Here is a 14040-nt window from a genome sequence, read left to right as displayed (position 1 = left end):
TTTATAAACCTTGTTACCAACCATTCTTTCACCGAAAAAGCATTGAATGGGAAAGTGTCCATTCCGATTGCATAGTCTACAAAATCTTGGAGTTGCCTTTTTGTTAAAGTAGGTGGGATCTTGAAATCTTATGTCATTAGAAGATGAAGCAATATTTTCAAAATGTGAATTTTCAGATTTATGAAACCCCAACCCAGCCTTATCATAAAGAGGTTTTTGACTAGCCAAGATGTGATTTAAACTTTCAGAACTTTGTGTAAATTTGGCTAAGTCTTCCTCAAGTCTTTTAACCTTTTTAAGCAACTCTTCATTTTGTTTAAAACAGTCCACATATGCAAGAACACAATGGTTACTTTCACAGCTCCTAACTTGGGCTCTTAACTGCTTATTTTCTTCAACAAGATCACAAGCAGTTTCGGCCTCTCTCACTTTTTCTTTTAGAAAACTGTTTTCGGCCTTAAGAATGGTAATTTGCTGTTCAAGTTCTTGATTTTCCAGCAGAAAACATCTTATTTTTTCAGAAAGGTGGTCTATCATAAGATGGAGATCTTCAGTGTTAGGGTTATGAAAGACTACCTGATCTATGTGGTCTGCCATGAGACATGTTTGTGACTTGGTCTCGGTTTCTTCATCATCATCATCAGAATCATTCTCCAAGTCTTCCCATGTGGCCATCAGTCCTTTCTTCTTTCCTCTTTTTGGCTTTTCCTCCTTCTTCAGCTTGGGACAATCAGATTTGAAATGCCCCATTTCCTTGCAATTGTAGCAAGTTACCTTGCTGAGGTCTTTCTTCACTTTCCTTGTGCTGCTGCCTTTGCCTCTGAGCTTAGCCATTTTCCTGAATTTTTTTGCAAATAAAACAAACTCATTTTCAGAAGAGTTATCACTGGATTCATCATCCAGGGGGTTAGTCACAGAAGAAAATGCAATTCCTTTCTTTTTTGTATCTTTTTTCAAATAGGTATTTTCAAAAGCAAGAAGATTTCCTCTCAAATCATCAAGTGTTATGGAGTCTAGGCTACTACTCTCAGAAATAATTAAAGCTTTAGTCTCCCACTCTTTTGTGAGACATCTCAACACTCTTCTCACTAGCACAGAATCAGAATGTGTAATTCCCAGAGCATCTAAGCCAACAATGATAGCATTGAAACGTTCAAAGAGTTCATCAATGGACTCTCCTTCCTTCATTGCAAACGTTTCATATTCTCTGTTTAGCATATCTGCCCGAGTCTTCTTGACAATGGTGGTTCCTTCATGGGTGATTTGCAATTTGTCCCAGATTTCCTTTGCCGTTGTGCATCTTGATACCCGTCGGTACTCCTCAAAGCTGATAGCACAATTGAGCAGATTTATTGCCTTGGCATTTAACTCTACCTTCTTCCTATCTTCCTCGGTCCATCTTGCTTCTGGTTTGATAGAAACAACTCCTTCTGCACTTGTGGTAGTTGGAAATTTAGGCCCTTCGAGGATAATCTTCCAAAGTCTGTAATCCACTGCTTGTACGAATATCTTCATCCTCTCCTTCCAATAGGTATAGTTTTTCCCATTGAAAAGAGGGGGTCTGTTGCTTGATTGTCCTTCAGTTAGATTATAAGACACCACATTTGCGCCACTGTTTTCTGCCATGAGGATCTTTACTCCAAGCTGCAAAGCTTGATCTCTTTGAGACCAAGCTCTGATACCAATTGATGGTTTCAGTGGCTAAGAGAAGGGGGGGTTGAATCTTAGCCCCTTTTTTTTTGCTAACACTTGCTGGATTCAGAGGAGACTTTTCTGTTTTTAGCTCGTCCCTAGCCACGAGACATTTTCATTTTGTCTCGTCACTTGGCACGAGACATTTTTTGTTTTTGCTCCTGTGCAGTAGAAAACAGAAATGAAGTAGGAGAGGAAGAAAATCACACCAAGATATATCCTGGTTCGGCTGCTAAGTGCAGTGCAGCCTACATCCAGTCTCCATCACAACAATGATGGAATTTCACTATAATCAAACAGATTACAACTTGTAAAGTGCTAACCCAACTTACAAGGGGATTCCCACAGAATCATGAAACACAACATAGATGAACAAAGGAACTCTAAGACACCTATGGCTTTTTCTTTTAATTTTGCACTCTCTGCCTTTTTCCGCTCTATGGCTTTTTCATTACAAACCTCACTGTTTGCCTTTTACCATGAGACTCAAGACATGACAAAATTAAACAGAAAAATACAAAACTGAATACATTGAAGGAGAAGAGAAAACTGTTAGCTCAGGTAGCTCTGAGAACTCTGTGCCTTGCACTCTCAATTTTTCTCCTTGCTTCAAACAATGGCTGTCCACCCTTAATATAGAAGAGGGGAGCCTCCACTTATTGAAGCCAAAACTGAACCAACTTCTTCCTCCTTCAACAAACCGGTTCGGCCACATAGAGAGAGAAGAGATAACCATGCATTAACCAACATGCAATTACCTCTAGTCCTTTCTTGATCATCACCCTTCATCAATCCGAGCTCTCCATCCTTGGCTTGCTCTCCAAGATGGAATTCTGGCCCTTGATGCTTCATGATGATGATGACTTCATCTGCTTCAATCTCTGCCTTCAACCATCACTTCGCCACTCTAGCTACTTCCTGTGGTGGTTGAGCAGAATCGAAGACAAGCCATGCTTCAAGAATCTCCTCTAGCTGGCCGAATCTTCTTCTTCCATTTTGAGCATGAAAGACTCAAGATAACCTCACCAAATCTAACCACATTTGGTGAATATCTTAGCCACAGCTCATTTTTATTTTAGTATGTTTTCTTGCCATCATTGTGATGGTCTTTAGGCTTGCTTTCTCTTCATCTCGGTAGCTTACTTTTGCTTCCATGGCTGCCAATATTTTCTGAGTAAAGACCGAAGAGAGAAAGAGTTGTGAGAGAGAAGAAAGAGAAAATATTCAATGGGTTTGAACAATAATCAATGAACAAAGAGAGAGAATGTAAAAGTTAATTCAAGTTTCCCACTTCCCTTTGTTGAGTAGCGTGTAGTGTCATAATAACCATCAAATCAATCTTCTCTCTCTTTCTTATGTTTCCAATGTATTAATTACATTTGAAATCCTTCAAAATAATGAAGTGGAATCCGTTGGAAGCATTTAGGCATTTCATTTGCTTCATGGATTCGAATAAGGCATGGAAACATTCATCAACATTGGGCTTGGTAGCAACAATATTTGATCTTGGCCCATTAATAACATTTGCTTTCCTGATAAAATTTGGAACATGCATAAAGCAAGTGGAAAGCATGTAACCCACTTGGGCTTAGATCAGAAAATTATTTGGGCCCAAGTAACATTAAAACAGCCACATTTATTTTTGTTATTAAAACCAAGGCTGAGTGTAAATTGGGCTTAGCACAATACATTTATTTCCGGCCCATGATTAAACCTGCAGCAAAATTATAATCATCAATGTATTGAATAAAAATTCAGATCAAATAATTTTGCAATTAATTAATTTTAATAATGTTTAGTCATCACACATATTAATTTAGAGTTTTCCAAACTCATCAATGTCCTTCTGTCAATGAATAATACGAAACGAAATAAAATTATCAATGTATTTTGTTATTTATAATGGTGTATGTTTTGTTACTGTCACATGAGCATAAAAATGATGTAATTTTGGACAGTGAAACATTTATTATCTTTTGAGTTTTCATATACCTTTTTACCAATGGCTCTCTTTTTATTATAAATTCTATCAAAACAAATAAAATTTCGCTCCAAAAGTTGTTATCTACATGATTATCTTTCATAGATAGACATGTCAGAGTAATTAACAGTACATATAAATATTACCGTTAAATTTTAGTTAATAAATTGATAGAAAAACATCATGTGTCCATGGTTGACTATCTTAAAAGACCAATTGATATTTTTTTTAAAGGCTAATTAGTCCAAAATTAAAATCTTCAAGGCTTAATGATCACTTTACTCATAAATAAATAAACAACAAAGATAGGCTACTTTTGGAAAAAGTAATCCATAAATAATATTCTAAAATCCTTACACAATTTTGGGGGAGGGGGGAGTTTTTTTTAAAAAAATCTAGGAGTCAAGTATTTTTATTAAGATCTGATAAGCTAATTGATGGCTATAAATCACAAAATTTGTTGGTTCCTTAGCATTCCTTTTTTTTATATAAACAAAATAAATATTTTATTTACCAATATGTATATTGTTGAGTGTACCTATAATTTTTACACGGCCATTACATAGGTTAAAAAACAATTAAACATAGAGTTCGGATACATAGAAGTGTTACAAGTAAAAAAAAAAAAAAAAAAAAAGTTTAGAGGCCAGCAATTTTTGTGTTTTGTGGTCAACACTTAACCATCAAGAGAAAAGTGAGTGATCTCCCACTATTGGATGTAATCTCATACCATTAAAAAGACTATTGATAGTCAATTGATGGTTACAAAACACAAAATTTACTGACCCCTAGCACTCCTGAAACAAAAAATAATGTGAATATGTTTATTTGTATTAGATTAAACTAAGTCGTTAATTTTAATTATATCCATCTAAATTTTAAATTCAAGATTTTATAATTCTAAAATATTTAAATAAAAAAATTCCTTGGGGGACACATGGAAGAAAATATTTTCCTTGAATCATGAACTTTGCAATGGATTGTTTGGCCCTTGATTTTCTTCACTACTTGCAACTTATTCTGATATGTTGTAGCAACTGCATTGGGTCCTGTTATATGTTTAATCCAGCTGCTAATCAATCTTCACTAATTCTCTTGCTTGTTAAGGATTATAATCAAACATGCGTTCAAGGGACACAGATTGGGACACCATTTCTTGGAGAAACTTCCTTCTCATCTTTGAATTAAGATAAGACCACTGATGCCTTCCCTTGTTCTTCGGAATGCTAGAAAGTAGAAACCAGAAACCACCTCATTTCAAGGTAGCATGGAGTGTTTCTTAACAAATTATACAGCAAAAACATCTTCGTTTATTTAAATTACAAAGAAAATATAAATCAATTAAAATTCCTCTAAGATATTTTCTAGAATAATGTTACAATTGTTCTAACCTATGGATAGGAATCACCTCTCTTTAACCTTAACAAAATATTGCAATAATTTTCACAAATAACCTCGGCTCTATACTGCACTATTCATTCATCATTAAATCACTAAACTTTAGTATTTGAGGTTGGTTACAGGGCCTTTAAACCAATGCCTACCACTGATTATCCAATAAGAAACTACTAAAATTAGCAAACATCCAACGGCCACAGGTGTGTAGTTAAGTGTCTTTATGGTTATTGGGTAGGAAACAGGCAGTGAGAAGAGTACTGAGATTGTCAAAACCCATAGAACTGCAACCCAGCCCACAACGAGCCCAAAACGGCCCAAATTGAAAGGCCCAGGCACAAAGTACTTTGCTGCCAGTGTCACCCTGAAGAATATTGGGAGTGCATATGCTATGTAGAGACCAATTGTTGCTATGGACACCATGGCCTCAAATGCTACCAAACTCCCCAAAGACTGCAATACACAGAAATTACATTTTGTTATAAAAAGACATAAAATCAATTAAAAATAATACCAGGTAACAGAATTCAATACATACCGTTAGGGCCATGCAAAATGCTATAACAACAGAAAGCCAAACTGCATTTATAGGGACATCCTGCTTATTAACTTTATGCCACAATGATGAAAATGGCATGGCTCCATCTCTTGAGAAAGCATAAGTCATCCTACAAAAATTTCATGCATTGTAAATTTGCAAGTAGCTAATGAATGAAACACTAATCCCAAACGCATTGGTTAGTTAGTTAGTTACCTTGAGTTGCTGGTAACTGAACTCATACCACAGAAAAATATGGCAATAGCAATAATCACCAAGCACATAATACCCCCAAATCCATGGCCATATCTTTTCTTGAATGCCATATAAAATATTTGAGCAATGGCATATCCACCAGCATCATTGTCTTCACTCAACAGGTAAGGGATGTTAGTAACTGCAAAGGTAATTCCTAGTATGTAACCGAATCCAACAATAATGGATATTGCAACAGCTGTGATAATTCCTTTTGGTCCATTTTCATCAGCATTTTTGGTTTCCTCTGTCTGAAAATTGAAAACACAAGTGTAAACAAGAAATGATCTTAGTCCTAAACTCTTAATCACAGTGGAAAATCAAGAGCAAATTAGAACTGAAATGTTTTAAGAGGAAGTATATTCATTGTAAATAGTAGAAAAGATTTACCATATGAGCTGATGCATCATATCCAGTTAGTGTATATTGAGCCATCAGAAGTCCCAGCAAAAATATATAGGGTTTGCTACTGATTCCAGCACCATTATCAGCATTGAAATGAGTGAAAACAAACTTGGCACTAGCTCTTTCCGTTGCAACAGTTGGAATCAGAATCATAAGCACAAAAACACCTTCAAATTTTTAGCCGTTCCAAATTAGAGACTCAAAACTGAGAAATGAACTTAGAACTAATCAATTCATTCAAAAATTAAATAAAGATCAAATAGGTATGTCCTTGTTCTATACCTAAAATATTCCAGAAAGCGGCCAATTGTCCCAAGAATGATAATAATGAGATAGGAAGGCTGTTTATGATGCCATGGAGGAGCAAAATTCCCCCATGGATAGCAATAACTACATATTTAGATGCTTCATATCCTCCACCATTTTTGCCACCAGTACTAAGGAGTACAATAACCTGAATCAGTTGTGCTAGTGAGAAATCTACGCTTGTTGTCACTGCCCACTGACCAGCAATATTGAACCTGCAGCAAATGTAAGAGTGCAATTAACTAGTGATTATACTTATATGATATGATGTAGATTAAGCGTTAAACCTCGTTTTCAAGTGTATGGCATGAGGGGAAGTTACAAAATTAGATATTTACATACTGTAAATAAGAGATGTTATAGAATCAATAGAATGGTGGTTAAATGCAGTAGACTTTCAAAACTACAGTTAAAAATTGGGTAATAAAGAAAACAGGGAAATTAAAGCGGCAGAAATTTCATTGACTATAACTGAACATGATAATATCGAATAGAAAAAGTCTAGGGGGCCAGCAACTTTGTTAAATTCTGGCCAGCATGTAACCAGTAAAGAAAAGTGAGCCATTGGATGAAATCTCACACCAATCTCACACCATTAAAACCATCATTGATGGTTACTTGATGGTTACAAATCACAAAAGTTGCTGGTTCCCTAGCATTCCTGGTATGAATATATGATTATGATTGTACTACTGAATAGTTAAATGGCTTAAATGTACTCCAAATTGATTGGCCTTTTGATTCAGCAGTGATACAGAAGAAGTAGAACTTGAAAATTGAACATAGAAAATCTTGATTCTAGGATGTGAGTATCTTCTTCTCTAATAGAATATCATTATAGTGTCATCAAATTGCAAAACAAAGAAACAAGCAGCTTCCTTTGAATTTAATTACATCAACACATGATGGATACTATTTGCAAATAAAAATATAAAGGCAAAGAAGGGGAAAAGGTTGACTTACCAACCAGTGATCCAAGAAGCAAAGGGTGCCCATGATGGACCAGCAAGCTTAGCACTCCAATAGTAGAGACCACCAGAAGTTGGATACGATGAACAAATCTCAGCCATTGATAGAGCAACAAACATGGTGAAAGCACCAGCAATAAGCCACCCGTAGACCAATGAAACAGGTCCACCATAGTTCAAGCCATTGTTGTAAAGTGTGGTTACTCCAGTTAGAATCGATATAATTGCAAACGAGAATGCAAAATTCGAAATCGCCCTGCAAACTCAATCATTATTAATCAGAAGCAAAATAAAATTGAAGAGCAAATGAGATGAGATGAGCCAAAACACTTACGAGAGGTCACGCTTGAGCTCTTGCTTGTAACCGAGCTCTTGAAGACGGGCATGTCCAGAATCAAGCGGAACACTACCGCCTCCGCCATTATCGGGAGCCACGTGTGACGGGAGTGTCATGCTGTTGTTGCAGATAGAATACAGGAGTCTGAGTTAAAGGGACATGCAAATTAATAAGAAAAGAAAAGGTGCGTATAAAATTATAAATTCTCCCTTGTTTTGTGAGGATCCTTTAGCTTTGGATCTATTGTTGACTAAGCTACATTCCACGTTGTTAATTATTACATAATTTTTTTTTGTTATTTACAGTATTCCTCGACCCGACAGGTCAAGGACTAATTCGTCGCAGATCTGACTTTCATTTAAGGATCTGCCGCTGGCCAATAAGTTGCTGCATGCACAAGGCGGGATTCGAACTCTCGACACTTGTTTAAGCAGACGGGTGAGTTGACCACTCGACCAACTCAAGTTGGTTAAGTATCAAATCAAAACCCGTGTCCGATAGGGCCCACTCACACAATGATACTTCAATCACACGCGTTGACCAAAAACAAGTTACTTGTCCGCTCTGCATCTGTGATTCGATTCGAATGTGCAGCAAGTTGGATGGTAGAGAAAGAAGGGGAATAATAATGCGACTAATACATTTTTTTAGTTTGAGTCCCTCACACGTATTAACTACTAGAGTTAGTTATCCAGCCTTCCGGTAATATAAGCTAGTGTTGGTTATGTTGTAAGTTGTAACTGATTAGCGAGTAGATGTGCTGCACCAACTAAATTAATTCGTTTCATTTGTTTTTTTTTTTTGGTGACTATTTCATTTGTTTAATAAGGCATCTGATTTTTTTAAAATATAATTTTATAAATTACTTCATACAATTGACTTTTTAATTGATATATTGAAATCAGATGATGGTTATGATGATGTGGGTTGTGGACGGCCGGTGGATGTTAATAACTTTCACATTGACAAAAAACACCATTGCTGACTTGCTGTGAACATGTGACAAATAACAATAAGAAAATGGCCGGAGGAAAAAAAGATCAAAGACAACACACAATATAATATGATGATAACATATTCCCAACAACCACAAGGGCAGCCAGAAGTTGACCCATAGGCCATAGCAGCAAATGGTACAATATATATTTTTTTTTTTACTTATGGCCATTTAAGTTTTTAAAAATTTAAAAATACATTTAAATTTTGAATACTGCTAGAGAGTCAATGACCTAAGCGTACAATGTGTACAATGGGCTAAATCTTTGGTCCATGAATAAAATGAACATCATTCATACTATCCAGAATAACCATCCGAATACTAGGGATGGGGTTCACCAAGGATCGAATTCTTAACCTTTCGGATCTAGAACTCTAATACCATATCATAAAATCACTCATCCCAAAAGCGTAACCTGACAGGATAATGTAACACTAATAGTCATATCTCTAATACTTCCTAAACCTCCACTGTACACATTGTACGCTTAGGTCATTGGCTCCCTATACTTTCTCTTAAATTTTTTACCTTCTCAAAATTTGGATACATTGATTTCTGCATTTACTTGAATCTGTTTGATCTAACGAAAAAATTAAACGTGATTTCTGTTGTACTAACTTAACCCATATACGAATATACACGTGAGAGAATTTTTAAAATAGAATAAATTAGGTTCAAGTTTTAAAAAAGTCGAGAATTTAAATGTATTTTCAAATTCTCAATCTCTAAGCTAAAAGTGACCTATTTCTCCTCTTCTCTATTTTTTAAATTGTTTTCCACCCTCTCTAATTAGTTGGCAGTATTGAACTATTGATATGCGTAATACATTCTGGCAGTATTGCTAAGTAACATGAGATGAGAACCAGCCTAGCCGAGCCAGAAAGAATTCTTGCGTCTCAATTGACTTTCTTTTCCCCTTAGCTCCTTTCTCCAATAAAACTCCAATTTACTATTTAATTTCCAAAATTATGGACAATGATGCTTAGTTAGTTTAACAAAATTGTCTCTAAATCAAATCCACGAGTTCCCATCACACACGACCTTTCTTAGAGCCTAAAATGAATATTAGACTGAAATTAATTGACAAAAAAAATCTCCTTCATTTAAGGGGAAAAAAACTGTGATAAAATTTTTAGATGTAATTATGAGTCATTTATCAACATAAATCTCAAATTAAGAGAGGCGAATATAAAATTTTGCTAAGTAAAGTGAACAAGCAATAAATATGGAGCTACATCAGTCCATCACTACTTTGATTACTTTCAGAGGGACAATACACAACTTCTTTGTTTACAATGTCTATTGGAAATTATTCTCTTAAAAAAATTATTATTATTAAAAATGAATAAAATTTAGTTTTTTATATTGGATATTGGTCCTGTGAACCAACGGCGACCACTAATGATCCAATAAGAAACAATAATAATAATCAAACATCCAATAGCAACAGGGGTATAGTTAAGTGTCTCAATGGTTATTGGATAAGAAACAGGCAGTGAGAAAAGTACTGAGATTGTGACAACCCAAAGAACTGCAACCCAGCCCACAATGAGCCCAAAAGGGCCCAAATTGAAAGGCCCAGGATCAAAGTACTTTGCTGCAAGTGTCACCCTGAAGAATATTGGAAGTGCATATGCTATGTAGAGACCAATTGTTGCTATGGACACCATGGCCTGAAATGCCACCATGCTCCCAAGAGACTGCATAACGGTCAAAATTTAGTTTAGAAATGTGGCATCAATAACATTTACACTAAGATATAATTAAATTGAAGGTAGAAACTCGAGTGTAGTTAACTTCATGTAAACTTGATAACTAAAAATCGTTAACTAATTTGACAGATTTGATTAAATTATCATCTAATAGCTCTCAGAATACATACCGTCAGTGCCATACAGAATGATATAAAAACAGAAAGCCAAACTGCATTGATAGGGACCTCTTGCTTGTTAACCTTTCGCCACAAGGAAGACAATGGCATGGCCTCATCTCTTGAGAAAGCATAAGCCATCCTTCATTAACAGCTAAAGATATTAATTAAATATCTCTCATAGTGCTCTGTCTCTGATGAATTAATTATAAGTAACTTCAAAGTAGCAATATAAACATAAATGATACAGAACAAGAGAATGTATTTGCTCTTAGAGCACACAAGAAATTTTAGTAATATTCTAAGGCATGGTTGGTTACCTTGAGTTGCTAGTCACTGAACTCATACCACAAAAAAATATAGCTACAGCAACAATGATCAAGCAGATAATCCCTCCAATACTATGACCATATCTGTCCTTGAATGCCATATAAAATATTTGAGCAATGGCATATCCACCAGCATCATTGTCTGTACTTAACAGGTAAGGGATGTTAGTAACTGCAAAGGTAATTCCTAATATGTAGCAGAATCCAAGAACAATAGATATTCCCACAGCACTGATAATTCCTTTTGGTCCATTTTTATCAGCTTCTTTGGTCTCTTCTGTCTGAAAATTAAGCTAAATTCTTCAATAACTTGACTGAAATTATGTTACAAAGGAAAAGTAGAAATGAAGAGAAAAGATTTACCATATGAGCTGATGCATCATATCCAGATAGAGAATACTGAGCCATAAGAAGTCCCACCAGAAATATGTAGGGACTGCTACTGATTCCGGCACCATTATCAGTATTGAAATGAGTGAAAACAAACTTAACACTAGCCCTTTGGGTCGCAACAATCGGAATCAGAATCATAAGCACAAAAACACCTGAAAACTTTGCCTCTAATTAGACTCTCAAAATGCTTTAATTTTCCCATGTGAAATGAACTTAGAAAAGACAGACATAAATAAAAAAGGATAAGTTTTCATACCTATTGCATTCCAAATAGAAGCAAATTGTCCAAAGAATGATAGCACTGAGATAGGAAGGGTGTTCAATATACCGTGGAGGAGCAAAATTCCACCATGAATAGCAATAACTACATATTTAGATGCTTCATATCCACCTCCATTTTTTCCACCAGTGCTAAGCAGAACAATGACCTGAATCAGTTGTGCTAATGAGAAATCTACACTTGTTGTCACTGCCCACTGGAGATTCAAAGAAGCAAAAAAGTTAGAGCTTCAAATTAATTAGAAATCTTCATCACACACTAGGATGTTGAAATTCTTGTCCAGAATACTCGAATTCTCAAGAATACCTGACCAATAATATTAAACCTGCATTGAAAAACAAACCAGACAGAACACATGTCAGAGAAATAACAACTGTTGGAAAGGTTCATCAAAGAAAAACAATGCAAAATGAAAGAACTGGTTACAATACCAGCCAGTGATCCAAGAAGCAAAAGGTGCCCAATTTGGGCCAGCAAGCTTAGCACTCCAATAGTAGAGACCACCAGAAGTTGGATAAGCTGAACAAATCTCAGCCATTGATAAAGCAACAAACATGGTGAAAAAACCAGCAATAAGCCACCCGTAGACCATTGAAAAAGGTCCACCATAGTTCAAGCCAGTGTTGTAAAGTGTGGTTACTCCGGTCAGGATCGATATAATAGAAAACGAGAATGCAAAATTTGAGATAGCCCTGCAAAATAGTGTATGCTTGAGTGTGCAATAAATATATATAAAGACTGAACTATAAATTTCTGATCTTATTTTAGTAAATCACAACCTTCTTTTGTCTGAAATCTGAATACAAAACATACTTTTTTCTTTTGTTTGTTAGTTAGAATTCGAAGGAGAAGCAAGGTAAATGAAAGAAAAGAATGGAGAGGACTTAACGAAAGATCACGCTTGAGCTCTTGCTTGTAACCGAGTTCATGAAGACGTGCATGGCCTGAATCAAGAGAAGAAGAAGCGTCGACCACCACATGAGTTTGGAGTGTCATGTTGAATACAAGACTCCACCAGCTAAGAGCTTGGTTGAACAAATTAAGCAAGCAACACGGAAGCAAATGAATAGTCAAAGTTATAGTATGGTTTTGTGATTGATAAAAACTCCATGAGTTGATATTTTGCGAGTCTTTGACCAAATTTTCATTATGTATGTATGTATGTAAGTCATTGTTAATCATTGGATGCTAATTTTCTCCCATCCAATTTTTGTCGTGAGGTGCCCAACGCCGCCGCCCTCACAAGAATACGACGTTCCTTACCTTCATTCCCAGGAAAGCAAGTTCAAGCGACAGTAGAACGAGTTATACCTCGGAATACCTGCACTCACGCAGGGACAATATAAATATCTATGCTGGCCCTCCATAATTGACACAAAAATACTCTCACAACTTTTCAAATGGATATTCTCGACTAAATCCCCATTTTGGTCCCTGAGATTCACGCAATTACTCATTTTAGTCCTCGAAATTTAAAATTACTTATATTGGTCCTCCAGATTCAAGTTTGGGCACCAATGTGGTCCCTCGACTCTTTCTGACGATGACTAAACAAATAGAATGCTGAGATGACACCCTCCTTGCCATGCTGGATGATGAGTAAACGACTTCGATTACCTTGGCACCTAAACAAGTCAGAAATATCGTCTTTGTATATAAAGGGAGAAGAAACGATGGAAACCCAAAATAAAATATTCTTTTTCTTCTCTACCTCCACTATTTTTCATTTTTGACTTGTTTGGGCGCCAAGAGTAAACGACGTCGTTTACTTATCATCCAGCGTAGCAGTGAGAGTGTCATCTTAGCACTCCGTTTGCCTAATCATCGTCAGAAAGAGTCGAGGGACCATATTAGTGCCCGAACTTAAATCCTGAGGATTAGTATAGGTAATTTTGATTTTCGAGAACCAAATTGAGTAATCGCGTGAATCTCAGGGACCAAAATGGGAATTTAGTCGGATATTCTCACTTCAATTTTAATGATGTCATTTTTTTTTTTTTCACGAATCCATACAATATACAGTATAAAAGAAATCATGTGGAGAACTTAAGGTAACATAATGTATCATTCTATTGTAACCGTATATATAATGAAGCAGTGGTTGTATGTCACAAATCACAAACAGCTAAGCCTGAGAGACAAAGAACACGTGCACGTATCCATTTTTTCCATCATAGTTAGCTTATCTGCCATAAAAACAATGAGAAGAGACATCATCATATCTTATCCATTAATAATGCAATTTCTTCAACTCCGGACAGACACAGACCAAAGCTTGTTTTGGTGGACCACAT

At 35.9% G+C, this 14040-nt stretch overlaps 2 protein-coding genes across 2 annotated transcripts; both read right to left on the bottom strand.

Annotated features, from left to right (window-relative positions):
* Positions 1–4907: 4907 nt before the first annotated feature.
* On the bottom strand, positions 4908–8553 carry LOC112776614 (amino-acid permease BAT1 homolog). The gene is made up of 7 exons (XM_025820823.3): positions 7875–8553; positions 7536–7796; positions 6549–6787; positions 6252–6433; positions 5823–6112; positions 5607–5736; positions 4908–5521 (listed from the first exon to the last, which is right to left on the bottom strand). The coding sequence occupies exons 1-7, from the start codon at positions 7991–7993 to the stop codon at positions 5174–5176; spliced, it is 1569 nt and encodes a 522-aa protein (XP_025676608.1). The 5' UTR covers positions 7994–8553; the 3' UTR covers positions 4908–5173.
* Positions 8554–10083: 1530 nt separating this feature from the next.
* LOC112776613 (amino-acid permease BAT1) lies at positions 10084–13060 on the bottom strand. Its single transcript, XM_025820821.3, has 8 exons — positions 12636–13060; positions 12178–12438; positions 12053–12071; positions 11723–11942; positions 11437–11618; positions 11065–11354; positions 10757–10886; positions 10084–10574 (listed from the first exon to the last, which is right to left on the bottom strand). The coding sequence occupies exons 1-8, from the start codon at positions 12926–12928 to the stop codon at positions 10227–10229; spliced, it is 1743 nt and encodes a 580-aa protein (XP_025676606.1). The 5' UTR covers positions 12929–13060; the 3' UTR covers positions 10084–10226.
* Between the last annotated feature and the right edge of the window lie 980 nt (positions 13061–14040).

The sequence above is a fragment of the Arachis hypogaea genome, chromosome 19 (assembly GCF_003086295.3).
Source record: "Arachis hypogaea cultivar Tifrunner chromosome 19, arahy.Tifrunner.gnm2.J5K5, whole genome shotgun sequence".
Lineage (NCBI taxonomy): Eukaryota > Viridiplantae > Streptophyta > Magnoliopsida > Fabales > Fabaceae > Arachis > Arachis hypogaea.
The sequence above is the reverse complement of the archived record's forward strand: the minus strand, read 5'-3'. Positions and strand labels throughout refer to the sequence as shown.

Bases quoted from the DNA above. Each gene is read 5' to 3' on its own strand.
- LOC112776614 (XM_025820823.3), bottom strand. From the start codon at position 7,993: ATGACACTCCCGTCACACGTGGCTCCCGATAATGGCGGAGGCGGTAGT. The intron at 7,797-7,874 runs GTAAGTGTTTTG...TTGAGTTTGCAG, and splicing joins GAGCTCAAGCGTGACCTCTC to GGCGATTTCGAATTTTGCAT. The intron at 5,737-5,822 runs GTAACTAACTAA...AAATTTTTGTAG, and splicing joins TCAGTTACCAGCAACTCAAG to GATGACTTATGCTTTCTCAA.
- LOC112776613 (XM_025820821.3), bottom strand. From the start codon at position 12,928: ATGATTAACAATGACTTACATACATACATACATAATGAAAATTTGGTC. The intron at 11,355-11,436 runs GTAAATCTTTTC...CTTAATTTTCAG, and splicing joins ATGATGCATCAGCTCATATG to ACAGAAGAGACCAAAGAAGC. The intron at 10,575-10,756 runs GTATGTATTCTG...ACCGTTATGCAG, and splicing joins CATTCTGTATGGCACTGACG to TCTCTTGGGAGCATGGTGGC.